At 44.8% G+C, this 18,312-nt stretch overlaps 1 protein-coding gene across 1 annotated transcript in view; it reads left to right on the top strand.

Annotated features, from left to right (window-relative positions):
* Positions 1-16,466, top strand: part of vav3b (vav 3 guanine nucleotide exchange factor b) — a 30,869-nt gene extending 14,403 nt beyond the window's left edge. The window contains exons 15-27 of the mRNA XM_083689850.1: positions 878-987; positions 2,451-2,552; positions 2,736-2,827; positions 3,398-3,420; positions 4,002-4,035; positions 5,513-5,643; positions 7,869-7,934; positions 8,198-8,232; positions 8,597-8,713; positions 10,463-10,550; positions 10,686-10,818; positions 14,449-14,597; positions 14,805-16,466. Coding sequence (XP_083545976.1) covers positions 878-987; positions 2,451-2,552; positions 2,736-2,827; positions 3,398-3,420; positions 4,002-4,035; positions 5,513-5,643; positions 7,869-7,934; positions 8,198-8,232; positions 8,597-8,713; positions 10,463-10,550; positions 10,686-10,818; positions 14,449-14,597; positions 14,805-14,846 — 1,122 coding nt within the window. The 3' untranslated portion in view covers positions 14,847-16,466. The remainder of the gene's footprint in view (positions 1-877; positions 988-2,450; positions 2,553-2,735; positions 2,828-3,397; positions 3,421-4,001; positions 4,036-5,512; positions 5,644-7,868; positions 7,935-8,197; positions 8,233-8,596; positions 8,714-10,462; positions 10,551-10,685; positions 10,819-14,448; positions 14,598-14,804) is intronic.
* The last annotated feature ends 1,846 nt before the right edge of the window (positions 16,467-18,312 follow it).

Here is an 18,312-nt window from a genome sequence, read left to right as displayed (position 1 = left end):
CCAGAGGGGGATGTTTCTGTGGCTTTTATAGAATGGAACAGAGATCAGCTACTTTATTTATGTGGTTGCAGGAGAGAGACTCTGTCATGTCTCTAATTTGCAAGATGCTTACGTCTTTTATTCCAAACATTTTTCTCATGGCTTGATAATGGTCACTGATGGATTTTCTAAATGGGGGAATCGACTTTGTCTCTGTGAGGCAAACCACACTGTTGCCATCTTTCTTTACCCTCTTAGCCCCACTATTCTCCTCTCCACTTACAGAGCTCAGTGTCTCACACACACACACATCACACACACGCACGCACACACGCACGCACGCACGCACGCACGCACGCACGCACGCACGCACGCACGCACGCACGCACGCACGCACGCACACACACACACACACACCCAGAGGGGTACAAAAGACAAGAGACGCTAAAGGGAGATGCTAATATCAAGTGATGAATGTGCACAGTCCTCCAAGGCTGCTCTTGGCCATATATCACTTTGTAATAAATTAAACTTCAGAGTGACTATGTATGCAAGCAGAACCCAACCCTCCTACACTGCTGTGGAGCATCACCCATGTCTCATATCTGAGATGATTGTGAACGTCCCACAGGACTCTGGGAACTCTCGAGATTATATTACACACTATATATCATGTACAGATGTTTCCGGAAACCCCTGTGCAGAAAGGCAGTGTAGTTCGCAAGTGTACAGTGATTTCAAGAGCTAAGATTAGCAATGTTAATGCTAAGGTTTCACACCTACCTAGTTGCTTACTTTACATCTCCGTCTATGAGACAGATGGTTCAGCTTTGTGTGTCTGTGTGGGCATGTGTATTTTTGTATTTTATGTCCTCTCCTCTCTCCTTGACCTCCACAGTGGTGCTACGGGTTCTTCCTGACCCACCAGCAGGGGCAGAGTGGCTTCGAGCTCTTCTTCAAGACCAAAGAGCTGAAGAAGAAGTGGCTGGATCAGTTTGAGATGGCCATGTGAGTGAAGAGGCCAAAAGGCTGACAACAGCGTACATCTGTAGATATCTATGATGATCTATCTATATGATGACATGGGTAGTTTCAACACAACACATAAACAGTGTGGATCAAAAGTCTGGAGCAGACTATGTGTTTGAGTGAGAGCGAAAAAACCCCTGACACTCACCGTTTGGGTGAGTGTGTGTTTGTTTTTCCGAGGCAGACAGCGGTGTTGACTCATATCATTCACCCTGTTTGCTAAGGTCTTAACTCTGATCAAACACACATCTCTGACAGCAGTGACATAACACCCACACACACACACACACACACACACACACACACACACACACACACACACACACACACACACACACACAGAGGAAAACTGACCCTGGAATGCAATATGGAAGAGAGTTGTTATTGAGTTCTGCTTCAATTGTGAGAAAATTGCCAATAAAATGTTTTCTATTTAAGAATAGAGTGATTTCCAAAGCAGAAAATGTGACAGTGTAACTGTTATTTGGTGAAATACAAAATATAGTTTTGAAGCTGCGTGGACAAATGATTTAGATTTGGAGTTGGAGATGAGTGTGAGTCATTCACAGAGGTGCCTTCTGAGTGCTAGTAATGACACACATCTTAGCTCTACATGGTGTGAGGAGAAGGCAAGGAGAGACACTTTTAACGGAAATAGAGAACGGAACTGTCATTTTAATGAAAGGTCTTAAACAAAAAGGAGATGTTCAAACTTACTTAACTCAAAAATGCTCAAATGAGACTCACAAATACAACTTAAATACTTATATCCCAGTCAAAGTTCATCGCCGGAGGACAGGGCCTTTTGAGAGGTGGCACGGCAGCATGCCCTGCTGCTCTCGGTCTTATCCTCCTCATTGTGCCATCTTCAGCATTGTTTTGAAGGGTCTGGTCTGTGGACACGAGATCCAGCTGCCAGTTGAGCTGCTTGGGGAATATCCTTCAGCTGGCTTCAATATGGCCGACGGTGGCAGTGGAGATACCTTGGAACTGTAATTCTAGGGGCTCTTGGAAGGGGAAAGAGCAGCAATTTCCTCAATGCTGTGTCACAGTGTGTGTGTGTGTGTGTGTGTGTGTGTGTGTAAGTGTGTGTGTATGTGTCACCACAAGGGGCACATTTAGACAACAAATTGTACCTTCAAAGCAGACATGGGCTCTTGATGCAGGGCTCAATCACAGAAGCATTCACCTGAAGTGCACCCCAATGGTATATTAGTCTCAAAGAGTTTCCTGTCTGTTCCTTTTACCCCAACTTCAAAGAAATGCCGAATTCAAAGTTTCTGGATCAGATAAAGCTGTTATCAACAGCTACATCTCACTTAGAAATACATTCAGACACATCATTCCACTTTCACACATTTCTTCCCCCTCTCTCAATGGTCCTCTGCCCCCCCCCGCCCCCCCCCCCCCCCCCCCCACTCTCTCTCTCTCTCTCTCTCCAGGTCCAACATTCACCCGGAGGACGCCAACAATAACTGCCACCAGTTCCGGATGCACACCTTTGAGAGGATCACGTCCTGTAGCTCCTGTCACCTGCTCCTCAGGTGAGACTGGACGGTTTTCAAAACAAAACAATACCTGAGAATCCACAACGTGCTAATCGCTTTCGTATTCAACATAAACATGCCAGGTCAAAGTGTTTTTGTTTAAGTGTGTCCATGCATTGCTATACAGTACATGTCAATGACAGTTTGTTGTAGCTGTAATGTCTCTTGTATTCCTTCCAGGGGAATCTTTAACCAGGGCTATCTCTGCCCCAAGTGTGGGCTTGGCGCCCATAAGGAGTGCCTGGGTAGACTGGGAGTCTGTGGGAGAACAGGTGAGATGGGAGACTAAAGACTCTCCTGTATACTGACATAGCCATGTCGCTATTCGTAGGCTCTCAGCTTCCTTTGCAGTATTTAATATTTAATACCGACTTCATCTTGACCTTACACAACAAGATATTCTAGCTTGGGAGGACAGTGGTGAGGTGAGGTCATGCCGCTGTACAATCTGATATTCTAATATTGGTGTTGCATGGTACTGTGCAATACAATACAATGCTTCGCTAGGTTTGGCACTGTTGACTGGTGTCATTTAAACCCTTAATGACACGATTGTTACTGTTGACACTATGGAGTCAGAAGTTCAGGTACATTACTCTCAGTCACTTTAGGGGGCTGGACGCTCAGATGCAGCCAATGCGAGATGGCTGTTGAACAAAAGCATGGTCTGCATGAATGCATTTGATGACATGACCAATTGTAATGTGAAACAATAACCTTGTAATGTGAAACACAGTTAATGTCAGGAGTAGAGGTTGGCAGTTCAAGTAGTGTGTCAGATAGTGAGTTTTACCAGCCATACTGTATTCAACTCACTATGCCACTTTTCCACCTGATTACAGATTCTGCCACACTGAGGCTGCAGGTAAGACCAGCACTATTACACTCATGCATGCACGCACGCACGCACACACACACACACACACACACACACACACACACACACACACACACACACACACACACACACACACACACACACACACACACACACACACACACACACATACAATAATTAAATGTAATACTGTACAGTACTTCCATTTCCTGAGTACACATCTTGAAGTGAGTCAGCCTGCCAGTGCTCACAACCTGTCAGTCAGGATGTACAGGAGTGTGAAAGGCTAGAGTAGACCCGCCCCCTCCTTATTGCCAGAGTAAGACAGAGCACCTTGGAACAGGTTTTGTTGTATGGAGCCTTTTCATTTTGCTCTCTCGTCTCTCGTCTCTCGTCTCTTTCACTTTTGAAATGTACGTAACATCACATCCAAAGACAGGAAGCACACTGTACTCACAGATGAGTGTCTATGGCCATGACTCATACTGTTCTTCAGGTCAAGCTGATATCGCACAGTGGGTGTGAATGATATTCCCTCTCTCTCTCACACACTCTTTCCACCCCCCCCCCCCCCCTCTCTCTCTCTCTCTCTCTCACCCCCCCCAAAGAGAGCAGCAACAGCTTGGAAACAACCAGACCCAGGTCAGTGTGGCTTGACTGTGTCATTTCCATAATGCTCCCCGAATGTTCACTCTCCTTTGCAAGTGCCCTACATAACGCTAATACTAAAAAGTTAAACGTTATCCAAGGGGTAAGTAAGGACTTTTGGGTGAATAAATGGAAAATATGTAGAGTATCTCCTTTATCTTTTTTTTTCTTTTTTTTCTATCCTTTTTCACTCTTGTCACTTACATGCACAATGGACAAATTAGAAGTTGATTAATATATTATCATATGCTCCAACAGCCTATATGCGCTAATTTTTCACCACTCAGGCTTATCTGCTGTAAGCATTCGATCAGGAGATGAAATTGAGCATATGGTGAATCCTGACTGTGAAACACATTTTAATAAGGAACAAAGAAGCTATAGAAGAAAATAATCATACTATAAGATAATTTAGCACTTAATAACAATGTAATGTCAGAGGAATGCAATGCACGTTATAAAAGTCCTTTCTCACCGCCCCCGATGATGTGAAACCCAGGACAGAATGAAGAGATGAATTGGAGTGGGCGGATTCATTAAGAAAACCTCAGCAGGAGGGACACGCCTGCGGAAAGCACTCAAGCTCTCACCATGCCCTGGTCTCAGTGATATAGTTATGCCTGTGACGCTTGGCGAGGAAATTCATTTCCATAAGCTCTTTATGAGCCGAGGCAGCATGCCTTTTGTTCTTATTAAAAAGCATATTAAGCACATGGGTGCATGATATTTTAACCTCATCTGAGGTCATTTCCAGCTCTTTTCTTTTTTTTTTTTTTTTTTATCATAGTTTTATCAGAGTAAGTTAACAATAATTAACTTGAGTTAGTTCAACCACCATTATTGGGCAAATAATAGTTATATAGTACACAATAGGGCAGCAACCAATATAAATACTTTTTTTTCATTTACAATAGATTTTTTTTGCCCCATTCTATAATTTATACCTGTGGTATTAGAGGGTCTTTTTCTTTTCTTTTCTAGTAGTTTCCTCTGGCTGTTGTGCAGGGGAGTCTGGCTGGATGGCAGATGTATTTAAGGGCTGGCTCTGTGAGCAGTCTAGGGGGAGAGTAAGAGGCCTTGTCTCGTTAGTTGGCAGGGGTCTTTAGTCTTTCCCTTAGTGCAGTGCTAGTGGTTGTGTTAGCCTGCCATTCTGTTCACACACTGGGTCCTAGACTAGACGGTAGCTGGGGTTTGTAGCAGTGCGAATGCTGCTCTAGAGATACATGCTATCAGAGCAACTTATTGTACAGCTGCCATATCCAGCTCCTTCATTAAAGACAAATCACGATAAGATGTTCCCGTCTTCACCCCCCTGAAGGGTACTACATCATGTTCTCAACAGGTGGATATTCAGCAGCCTGTTAGTTAGTTATATATTCCCTCCTTCAAGGTGTCTCTTCTCCAGGCTCCTTCCTTCCCCTTTCATTACCTGTGTTCATTATCTCTCTCTGCATGTCTCCTCTCCTCCCAGGTCTGCCCAGGATGGTGGTGATCAGAGACTACTCAGGCGTCCCCTGTCCCAAGAGCGGACCCCCGCTGAGCGTTCATGCCGGGGACATCATAGAGCTGATCTGTGCCGACCTGCACAGCTCCTGGTGGCAGGTGTGTGTGTGTGTGTGTGTGTGTGTGTGTGTGTGTGTGTGTGTGTGTGTGTGTGTGAGAGTGAGTGAGTGAGTGAGACAGAGACTCCATTCCCAAAGAACCCTCCCTTAATCCTCAAACTTAGACTTCAATGTCCCCGCTGAGCAGAATGACACATTAGTGATGGGATTTTAACGAATGGCTTTTTTGGGGACTTGAAAAGATACATTGAACCAGTCAATGTATGAATCTCTATTAATATAGCAAGTCACATACATATAATTAAAGATGTTGGTCGGTAGATGGTAGTTGATAATCCACACACACTTCTGGGGATGAATTTTGCCTGGGTGTGTAACTCTAGTCCTTGAGGAATGTACTGTGTGCTGTTCTCATCGTTACAGCATTTGATTTGATCTGAGAGACCAGATGAGAGACCGGTGATCTAACCAATTACCAACTTAAATTGAATTAAGCATTTTGGAGAGACAATAAACTGCAGACACTACCTCCCCTGAGAACTGTGGAATAGTATTAGCCAATTAGCAGTCTCACATACTGTACTGGCATATTAGTGACCAATCTCATGTGACTTCGGGTGACCAGTTGTTTCGACTTTATCGCCTCTCTTCTTTTTTTTGGAAACGGTTTGATTTATGTGAGGTTCTTGGGGGAGCCTGCCCGGCCGTTACTCATGGCTGTTTTTACGACCGCACTAAAAGGCTCATCCTCCTCCTGGTGCTGCTCCATTCTGACTGCTGTCTCTGCCAACAGCCCGGCTGGGAATAGACAGTTAGCCCGATTTTTTTTTTTTTGCTCTTGGCTCACTCATCTCTGTTTGATCGCACACACGCTAGCCAGGAAATGAACGCCGAGAGACCTACACTAAAGCCGGCCCAAGTTAGAGGAGTCCAGACTGCGAAAAAGTCTGGGGTTCGCTTAGTCACTGCGCGTCATCATGGTTGCTATGGTCACGCGCACCAACTGTATTTGATATTGGTAAGGGGAATAATGTAGGGCGTTGAATGATAACGCACATTTGCGTGTTTATTTTATCCTATGCATAACGACAGTCTAATAAGGCTACTTAATCTTGTCGGTCCCCGGGGGGCGCCAGAAGATGGAATTACAGAACGTTGAGAATTCATATCCCCTGTTACCCAGAAGGCAATTATCTCCATCCCAGTGGCAGAACAATACAATCAATCACTGTAATTTCATTTGATCCTTTGGCTGCTGTCTGTTTACTCCGCACCGGGTAATAAGTTTAATCTTTATCACGGCGCTTATCGAAGCCGTAACAAATAGAGAAGGGCTCTCAAAAAGCTCTGATGAAATGTTATTACGCTGAATGAATCACAGAGATGGGTTAGGATTCGCTTTCTAATGTAGTTATGGCAAGGGGTTGCATGGGGCAGAAATGCATTTCAAACTGTAATAACAGATAAGAGAAGTGAGTGAAGGAAGGAGTTTGGAGAGCCGAAGCAGTCAGGAAGCACAACACTACATGACCCCAACTCTGACTTATTATAACACTACATGACCCCAACTCTGACTTATTATAACACTACATGACCCCAACTCTGACTTATTATAACACTACATGACCCCAACTCTGACTTATTATAACACTACATGACCCCAACTCTGACTTATTATAACACTACATGACCCCAACTCTGATGTCCCTACAGTCTGAACTGGAAATCAACATTTTCAATAACATAATCTTATGATACATTGTTAACATGCAATGGATTATTATATGGTATGGAATATAATATGACTTCATGAAAGTATATACCCACATACTGTATAGCAAAGAGAAATTAACCAATTTCATAACTGAAATAGGTTTGCATAATGCAGCTCAATAAAGGCTGCCGTATCGTGTTTGGTAAATTACTTAATGATTTCCATAAACCCCCAGTCCGCTTGAGGCAGTTAGATATAACACAATAGTTTGTCTTCAGTACGTGTCAGGGCTCATGCTGTTTTGGTATTCAAAGACCAGAATAAGATTCATTATTTAGTGTTAAACGAGGCTCTTGTTTTGATGCAGTACAAATCTAACTGCCGGCAGAGTTTGAACCATAATTAACTTGGGCTGTAAATTAGATGCACTGCTTGTTGTGAGCTAATTGTCTAGGATTTATTGAAGCGATGGGGGGAGGAGGGGAAGGAGGGATGGAAGGAAGTTGCTCCCAGACGTATATAATGCGATTAACAGCCAATTGTCGTTGCAGGGCAAAATTCTGACGACGAGAGAGATTGGCTTCTTTCCAAGTGATGCCGTCAGGCCGTGTCCATGTGTAAGTGTTGGCTTCGATTCCTCTCATATACTGTGAATACTGTTGAACCATGATTACTGAGCTATCTCTTGATAGCTTATTCCTAACACATGACGCGCTCACCTTTAAAATGGAGGTACAAGTACTTATCTAATGTTGTCAGATGCCAGAGTTGAGCTTGTAAATGCTGGTTGAATATCACACATTATTATAGATGCCCTCTGATGGCCCCTCTGTATTGATTTCATTCAGCAGACAATTAAGACATTTTCTTTCTTTCCCAGGTTCCTAAACCAGTCGATTACTCAGCCCAGCACTGGTAGGTGATGAAATTCCAAGTAATGACAATGTCCACAAACAATTCCCAACATTAACTTTCCAATTATTCCTAAAGTCCTATGCCAATATCTCAGGAGTTACAGCCATGATGCTGCTGTATGCATTCTATAAAGGGCAAGGTATTGCAATCAATTTGGAGGATATCTGGGCTCAAACTAGGGAGCTTGCTCTTGTCTTGCCCAACCAAAATAGTTCTGACTGCACCAAAATAATCTACCCACTCGCTGGTTGAGTCATACTTTGCTGATTCACAGAACTCAAGTGTCATTATCATGTACTCAAGCTTATGCACAGCCTGCACCTCAAATGGCCCGACTCATTTCTCTTGGGTGTCTCTGGGTCAGGTTTGCAGGGATTATGGAGAGACACCATGCTGAGGTGGAGCTGATGGACCGGGGGAACAGCACCTATCTGATTAGACACAGAAGCAAAGAATGCACCGAATACGCCATCAGTATCAAGTAAGTGGAGCGTTGCATGTTCTTACAGAGCCATTATTCTGACTGCACTGTCCATGTTGGCTAACCATTGCATCTCTCTCTGTTTGGTGAAGCTTTGTTGGTCTAAATAAACAAGGACGAGCTCCTTTGGATCCGTTTGAAAAATATTGTCTGATTGTCTCATCACAGTTTCTGGCCGAGAGATTATGAGAAACAAGTGCCTCTGAAGTGGTGTCTAGTATTATATTACTCCAGCCAGTGACACTCTAGTCTGCATGTCTGAGTGGACTCTATGGTCTTCCTCAATGGGGTTTTTCTGCTTTGATGTGTTGGGCTATTTTTTGGAATACTCAAATCCTAATTGCCCGTCGTTCTGCTTAAGATTTCTATCTAGAGGCCTGTCTGAGATAATGGAGCTTAACATCTAAAGTTAGCACATGGAGTTCCTCAGAGTTAACAGGAGTTATCTGAGGACAGACATAAGCTTGTGTGTGTGTGTCTGTGTGTTTGTGTGTGTGCGCGTGTGTGTGTGTCTGTGTTTTTGTGTGCGTGCGTGCGTGCGTGCGTGTGTGTCTGTGTGTCTGTCTTTGTGTGTATGTGTTTGTGTGTGTGCGTGCGTGTGTGTGTCTGTCTTTGTGTGTATGTGTTTGTGTGTGTGCGTGCGTGTGTGTGTCTGTGTGTGTGTGTGTGTCTGTGTGTGTGTGTGTGTGTGTGTGTGTGTGTGTGTGTGTGTGTGCGTGTGCGTGTGCGTGTGCAACTGTAGCTCAACCAGAGAGAATGCGGGGGAAAGCTCAGTCTTTAACAAACAGAGCTCATCTATCTCAATGTGTTACACACAGTATAACTCGACATATATCAATAATGTATAATGCACCGTATATCCATAATATATAACTCAGTTTGCTATATAACCATATTTTTCTCATCCATAATACAGTATATCGCGTGCTTTGTTATGAGGCCCCCTTCCTATGTGATTTGCACATCATCTTTGGGGAGAGATATACATTATAGATCTGTAAGGCAGCACAACATCTCATGTGTGCTCTCACTGTGCATGTCTGCTCCTACCAGGGTTGGGGGAATTCCTTTTATACATTCCAGAAGTGAATTGACTTCCAATTTGGTAATTGAAAAAAAGGTATTCATTTATTTTTTTATCTGAGTATCTGGGTAAACTGTATGTTCCAATAGAGAGAATACATTCTACTGTAAATTGAAAATATAAAGGAATTGGGTTTCAAAACGCTTCCTGAATTGATGGAATTGAAATTGAATTCGCCCAAACCCTGGTACTTAAACATGTGTATACTTCACCCTAACTTGACTGTACCACCCTAACTTGACTGTACCACCCTAACTTGACTGTACCATTCCATGAAATGTGCTGGATAGTTTGATACAGTTGTTTAGTGGCATGGACTACCAACTGCGACCCTATTTGATGTTCAATGGGATTTGAAAGTTGTTTCAATAGCTATCAATACCTGGGACATACATTGAGTTACCTTGGTTGGACAATAGCCATTCACAATTGCTATGAGAAGTTAGAAAGAAAGAAAAAGAAAGAAAGAAAGACTGTTTATTTGCCATGCATCAATTCTCATCAATTGTTGGAATGAATCTTTTTGCACCCCCCCCCCCCGAGACAACCCACACGCACTAGCTTTGTGCTTTAGCATTGTTACCCACAGGTTGTCTGGCGCCATGGAGACAGGACAGATGATTATACATTGTTAATTAAGCAGATGTCTTGTTCATGGCCCTCAGGTTCAACAATGAAGTGAAGCACATCAAGATTCTTACCAAGGATGGCTGCTTCTACATAGCAGAAAGTAGGCTGTTCAAAACTGTCTTGGTAAGTGTTATTAATCAGTGTCAAGCCAACATTGAAATACCGTAGGGTTGAGTGGACTAAAACAGGATCTTATTAGAACATTCCAGACACTGTCTTGCTGTGTGCCATCGCTAACTGAAGTGTGTGTTGAACCAGGACCTAGTGGAGTACTACAGACACCACTCTTTGAGAGAGGGCTTCAGGAGCTTGGACACCACTCTGCAGGTGCCCTACAGGGAGGCTGGCAATGGGAACATGCCCCGGGGCATCACACACACTGGCGCTTGTGGTGAGTACTGAACACCACCATGTAGACCCAGCTCCACCCAGCAGAGCCAGACTGCAGCTGTCAATCCTGTGGAGAAAAAAATGCAATCACACAGAGTTATGAGAAAAATGTTATATATTATTATCTCTGGGTGCAATCACTTTGTACAGTAGTGTCTTATAAGCCCCTGTGGGCTGAGTGGGGTCAGGATTGTGTTAAATACTTCAATACAGTCACACCTGACAGTTGATGCCACACTGAGGGCTTGTTGGTTTTTAGGGAGTCTAGCAATATGGGAAGGATGGTTTAAGAATGTTATGTAATGTATTTCTGTATCACAGCACAGCCAATGTGTCTTCATAAGACAACAAAAAGCAATTTTCCCTTATGTCTGCACAACCAGGACTCCAACCTTAAAACAAAAATAGAACTGTTTTTCAATAAAGGAACTATGCTGTCAAAGCATGCTCTTATTAGACTTGCAAGTACAATAGTGTCAGTATAATTGTGTTATACCCAACTCACAGCTCCGTTTTAGACTTGCAAGACATGCTAGAAATATTTAGCAAAGCATAATCTGCTAGCGTGATTTTCCCTGGAGAAACACACCAAAGTGTCAGCCTTCCCGCTGCGATCCAGGAGGCCTCGATTGAAATATTCCCCTTTGCTTTTGTTAGTCTGACACATCCAAGTACACCTTCTTTGCAGCGCAGCGTAAAATATGCGTACACTCTTCCCACCCATACAAATCTTCCACTGCCTCCCCAGCTCTCTGAGATTTAAAGCTGGCTACCTGCGTACTGTCACACAATCAGTCAGATATATATACCAGTTCATACACTCCTATATCTCTGAACCATGAAATATATGGGAATTATATTATTCTTTCAAGGGAGCAAATATGGCTATACTGGAATATTTGACTTTCCCCAAGCAGGACACAAGCTCAGAAGACTCTGTGTGTGTAGTCAATACCATTGACTCTGCTCTGCTCTGCGCTCCCAATATCCAAAGCCTCAGAGAGGCAGAACAACGCCCTTGATTTGAGTCAGAGAAGAGATGTGTGGAGGAGCAGACATGAATAAATGCATCACTGTGCTCCACTCCAACCAGTACCCGCAACTAACCAACCAACCAGCCCTCCAAGACACAAACAGATGCTCCTGACTGAAGCATGCATGCATGCACACATACACACACACACACACACACACACACACACACACACACACACACACACACACACACACACACACATACACACACACACACACACACATACACACACACACACACACACACACACACACACACACACACACACACACACACACACACACACTAAAACACAGCGATCCGCCAGGCACAGCAGAGACTCTCTCTCACTGTGAGGGCCCCATGCCCGAGGCTAGCACAGGGAGGGAGGCTGCTGCAAACAGCTCCCCGCTCTCCTGTGCTCTCCTCTAGGATGGGATGGCTTCACAATCTGTCTGACAGGACATGACATTTCACTCTGGATGACTGTGGAGAGAGGAATGTGACAGCTGCTGACACGCTCACCTGTGGGACACCTCTGGTTTCAGAGGGGGCTGTGCCTTTTCTGCTAAAATGGAGAAAAACAAACAAACAAGTATGTGATGTGAAAGGAAGGACTTCAAGATGAACAGCCACATCGACGACGACAACAACAACAATAACAATAACAACAACAACAAGTGAAGTGAGCAGACAAATGATGCTACAAAGAAAAAGTTAGCCCTGTGTGTCTCCTGAAAACGAACGTCCTCCTGCCTCGTTTGGCTCTCGACGCGTTCTGCTTCAAAGGGTGTGTGTGAAGGGTGTGTGTGAAGGGTGTGTGTGAAGGGTGTTTGTGCTCCGCTTGCCTGCCACTCGCGTAGCGCCTTCACGGCAGAGCCTCGACAGACTCGCCGGCTCCCCAGTGCATTCTGGGACAGATTTCTTCACTGAAGTCCTCCTCCGCCCCCGCAGATCTAGCCTAGTGTGTGTGTCTGTGTGTGTGTGTGTGTGTGTGTGTGTGTGTGTGTGTGTGTGTGTGTGTGTGTGTGTGTGTGTGTGTGTGTGTGTGTGCGCGGAGGATTTAGTGCGCCTCTTCCTGTCTGGTTCGTAGCCGTCTGGCCTGTAATTGATAAGCCAAAGAGGGAAAATAGAAGCAAGAATTAACAATGTAGAATAGAACATAAACAACCAATAACATCCACAGATGCTGATGAAAACATGATGTGACGAGTACTCTCGGAATACGGAGTAGATGTCCACTATAAGCTGAATTTACACAAACAGCACTGGCCAAAAAGTGACCTTTTACATTTGTAGTGATTTTCCGTGTGTGTGTGTGTGTGTGTGTGTGTGTGTGTGTTGGTCAGGCAGCAGTGGAAACATATTGGCCTGTATTTGGATGTCCCTGTGGGGATAGAGGAGAAGGCAGGCAACCATATTGCAGAGTTGACAAGAGCTAGTTTTCCCAGCATGCTGGCCTGCCTGCTCAGATGGGCTTTCAGATGGTAACAAAATTCGCTGGTTGTACGTCAGGGAATTGCAGCCGCCTTCTTTTGACAGGACTACGTACTGTGTGGTGTCTTACCTCTGTGACTTGCATATAAGTGGTTTGAAACTCACAGAAACTTGCTTTTGTATATATATATATATTGTATAGTGTATATATATATATATATATATATATATATATATATATATATATATATATATATATACAGTATAGTGTACATTGCCAAGGCTGAGAATTGAGTTTGTTCTATTAGTCAGGATATACACTGCCAGGCATAAATCCAAAAAACATTTGGCAGTTTCAGTGTTTTGCTCACTAACTCTTACCATCAGCTTGTTTTTTGACATTGCTTTAACTTTTCTTCTCTCTCTCTCTCTTCCCCTCTCTCTCTCTCTCTCTCTTCCCCTCTCTCTCTCTCTCTCTCTCTCTCTTCCCCTCTCTCTCTCTCTCTCTTCCCCTCTCTCTCTCTCTCTCTCTCTCTCTCTCTCTCTCTCTCTCTCTGAAACTTGTGTTAACTGAAATTGTGTTCTCTCTTTGCTTTTGCTACGGCCCATGTCCCTGTTGCTCTGTGGGTTCTCTGTAGTAACTCCTGGCGGCTGCAGCTTTGTTCCTCCCTCCTCCTCTCCTTTCTGGTCAGGTACAGGTACAGCATTTATTCTCTCTCTCTCTCTCTCTCTCTCTCTCTCTCTCTCTCTCTCTCTCTCTCTCTCCCTCTCTCTCTGTCTGTCTCTCGCTCTTTCATTTGGCCTCCCAGCTGTTTCAGTACGCCCACATATCTGGGTTCAGTTATAGCTCCTCATGCATTTTATATCTGCTTGTGTGTGTGTGTGTGTGTGTGTGTGTGTGTGTGTGTGTGTGTGTGTGCGCGCATGCGCGTGTGTGTGATGTGTTTTGTAAGAAAGCCCTGGATGACCGGTTTTGATGAGACTTTTGACTACTGCAGTATGTGAATGACATACTACATGTCTGTATATTAGGGAGATAGACATAAACACACTGTGTCAAGGGTATAGTGATATTCTAAATATGGATCTGCAGTCGATGCTGCACTATTCTCCCCATCTCTTGCTCTCTGAATCTCTTCTGACATAATGAGACTTGTTGACTTGTTGTTGTTCTGTCAGCTCTGTCTCCCAGGGTTGTGGGCATTGCTGTGGTGCGCTACGACTTTAGCTCCAGAGACACGCGAGAGCTCTCGCTCCAGGAAGGAGACATGGTGAAGATCTACTCCAAGATGGCCAACGGCTGGTGGAGGGGGGACGTCAATGGCAGGGTGAGTCCATTTGTTTTTTTTGTCTTGGAAACCTAAACGTCTCCTGTGAACTTAACTGCCGTTCCACCTCCTGTTCAATGTGTCATGCTCCCCCAGCCCCTGTGTCCTGACAGTCCGCAGTTTCATTTTTTTTGTGTCATTTTTATGTTTATTTTTTGGCTTGTCAAGGTGTGTAATTCAATGGTCCCCTCTGTTGTCGAATCCCAGGTGGGCTGGTTTCCCTCTACGTACGTAGAAGAGGAGGATTGAGGTAGTGACATTGAAGCCTAACCAACTGGACGAGCCTCTACACTCAGTGCTTACGGCTACCTGTGCTACTCTGCTACCCACCGCGCACCACAGCAGTCTACCTCCAGACCAGAGCAGAGCATGGCAACAACACATAGAGATATCCAGTCAGGAGGGAGTGGCAGTGCCCTCTTCACCTCGCCCGCCCATCTGGCCTCTGCCATCGCTCCCAGACAGACAACAAGGCAGCCCTGGAAGGGTGGCAGGGGGCATTGTCTCATCACTGCATGTCTGGCCTGCCACCAGGGAGTCTAAATACTTCACCCCCAACCCCTGAACCTTGACCTCCAGTCAGTCCCTGACATCGTGCTGTGTCCCTCACCATCCCAGCTGTGATGTTTCTGTTGGGCCCATGAATATTTCACAACCACTTCTCAGTCGGCGCAGACTTTCCCCACTGGCGAGGAAGAGACCGAGAGAGAAGCCCAGAGCAGAGCCGTTTCTTTTCCCCGCCCGCCCGCCCGCCCGCCCGCCGCCCGCCCGCCTGCCCCCACCTGAGCACCGACCTTTAGCGCGAGTGTCCTGCTCACCTTGTGTTATTATTGATGACTCCATTGGCTGGCCTGCGCACGGCGAGGCGGTGCAAGACAGGGAGCTGTGTCACCCCACCGCCAGAGCACAGATAACATTTACTAGCTGTGCACTCACAGTTACACACCACCGAAGAGCATCAGACTCAGGGTCTGTTATCAGCAGATGTTTCTACTCTTCACTCAGATAGAGAGCATTGGTGTTTGGTGTGTGCTTGTCTGATGTCAGTATGATATGCGTATTTCAGAGGATGGCTGGCTTGCTGCTGGCAGCTTGCACGTTACTGATAGCTGCGAATATTGAAATGTTGCTGACCCAAAAAAAGTCTGTATGCGATGATGAAGTGACTGTACTGTACAACTTGCAGGAAGTGCTGTATGATTCAATGATGATATGATAACTGCTTATGCATGTGTTGTATGTAAGATTAGGAACTATCACTGATGCTGTAAGATTCCCTTTGAATGTGACCACCCTCCCTCCTATACCTGTTCAGTGGAGGCTGGTGGAGGTAGAAATCGGAGGACGGGCTCAGAATGGGTACAGTATGTAAACCTACTGTATAAGCCATGAATAGGTTCTCTGAACAGGAGATAGAAGTTACACACACAATCGTATAAATAGCAACTCACTTTAGCAGTTAACCAAATAAGAATGACATATTACTGTACATACTCAGCAGATCATAACTATCAGGTATTGTCTTACTGCTACAACAGTGTGATTGATGGCCATGTGCACGGACAGAGATCGGCATGTTTCGAAACATTTGATAGGAGTTGAGAGACATTTCTCTGCGTTTCACATTCTCAAGACAAGCCACATTAACTATATACCAATAGTTTGTATAAGTTGGGTAAGTGAAAGGACCACAAGATGCTAAGCAATCACATTCACACATATTGAAGTGCACATATTCAAATGAATCATTGCGAGCAATGAAAGTCTGCACTGATCTTATTCTACTGTATATGTTGATATCATTTGTAATGCAGTTCATGTTTTTCTATAGTTTTATACACATTTATTAAATTATTTGCATTTCTCGTTTTTCTCGTGTATTATTAGGTTCTTCACGAAACGGTTCTGCATTAAAAGTGCCGTGCGTGATTACAGCTCTGCACAGTGGCCTGGAGATATCAGTATTCTCATAAAGTAAACACCCCCTCAGGCTTTTTATTATCTCTCAGCAGAATCACATCTATCTAACCGCCTAAAGCAACCCAGGAGACTTGTGTCACGCACACACGAGTACTCCTGCAACGAGGGGACAAAAGAATGGTCCTCCTAATAGGCTTCCTCTTCCTAATCTGCCTGTTCGCCTCCTATCCTGACAGATGAAAGGCAACAGCAGGGGTTTCGACAGCAGCTAAACAGAGAGGAAGAGAGAGAGAGAGAGAAACGGACGGGAGAAGAGCGAGGAAAAGAGGGAGAATGTATAGAGGGAAAGAGAGAAAGGGAGAGAGAAATTAAAAAGAGAGGAGGGTGAAAAAGCCCTGTATTATCTTCAGCTGCCTGCATGATCTCTGCAACTCTGGGTGTCTGGAGGCAGCCCTCCTGGATCTCCACATGGGGGTTAAACAGGGATTTAGGAGGTTTTTAGATCTGGCCTCAAAATACAGTGAGCTTTTAGGTATTCTCAAAAGGGCCTGACTTGTGGTGAAAATGGGTTCCTCGGTGTCTCCACCAGTAATGCTACATCGCAGTCTTGCTAAACAACACAAGATGGCTATAGCAGAAACACTCCTGTCATCCAAGCCAGTGAAACTGCCACTTCCTCTATGCTTGACAAGAGTGGGATGAAGTCATACAAACATGGATGGAGTCCTTTGCCATAGTCTAGACCACAGCCCTAGTCCCATGGTGTAGTGTGGTATGGTTGTTAGCATGATGAGTGGATGGGGTGGTTACTTGCAGTCACAGCCTGGGGTTGAACCTGGTTCACTGTGGTCCATTGAAGCAAGAGAAGAGGGAAGCAGAGGGAGAGACACCCAGCCCTCTGCCTGTGTGGTTATAGATTACTGGAGTTAAGGCTCCGTACAGAGTCTATCAGTCCTATAAAGCAATTAAGATCTCACAGATCAAAGCTCTTCTAAATGAGCTAATCCACTGAGAACCACTGCTCTCCCACTGGTTCTTAGGCCATATCTGTTCACACACTTACAGTACTAGTGGAGATTACACTTTGGTGCTGCAATAGCACATGGTTTTGCCTACTGTACTGTAGAATGGTGTACAAATTTGAATGAAGGGAATGGCACTTTGGTTTCATTAATAAGGCTAATTTACGAGGGCCAAAGCAGAGTGTTGGTGACAGAGGTCTTATGACATAATTGGTCATCATGAGTCTGAACCTCGTTAATCCACTTGAACAACAGGCACCACACTGTAAAGAGGATACTCACATTCACACAAGGTCCTGAAAGGTGTACAGTATGGTCTCTCTATCACAGACACTCTGCTCTGGCCCTCCTAAATTAGCCTTATTAATGAAGCCAAAGTGCCATACCTTCACAAGCCTCCTCTACCTCCATAAGCCTCCACTGTTATTCAGTTGTTCCATATACAAATAGTAGAACTAGCTCTTCTATTTAATGGAATCAGAACTGGTTGAAAAGTTGGAAGAAGAGTGGCAGATGATTTTTTAGGTCAATAGATGTTCAAATGTGCATGTCATGCCTAGCTAGCTGAGCAGGTCTGCCATTATCATATAAAAACAGAGCATCTGCCCCCCGGCTCCCAGGGCCAGGTTTAACGAGGTGGTCGTAGTTGTCACGGGGACTGCTTTGCCAGCAGGCTTTTCTACTCCCTCTCCCCGTCCAGTTATCCCTGCCTGCCTGCCTGCCTGCCTGCCTGCCTGCCTGCCTGCCTGCCTGCCAGTGTATTTGTGTTTACT

The sequence above is a fragment of the Argentina silus genome, assembly GCF_951799395.1.
Source record: "Argentina silus genome assembly, chromosome: 18".
NCBI lineage: Eukaryota > Metazoa > Chordata > Actinopteri > Argentiniformes > Argentinidae > Argentina > Argentina silus.
Note: the sequence above shows the minus strand (reverse complement) of the source record. Positions and strands in the feature narration are given on the sequence as shown.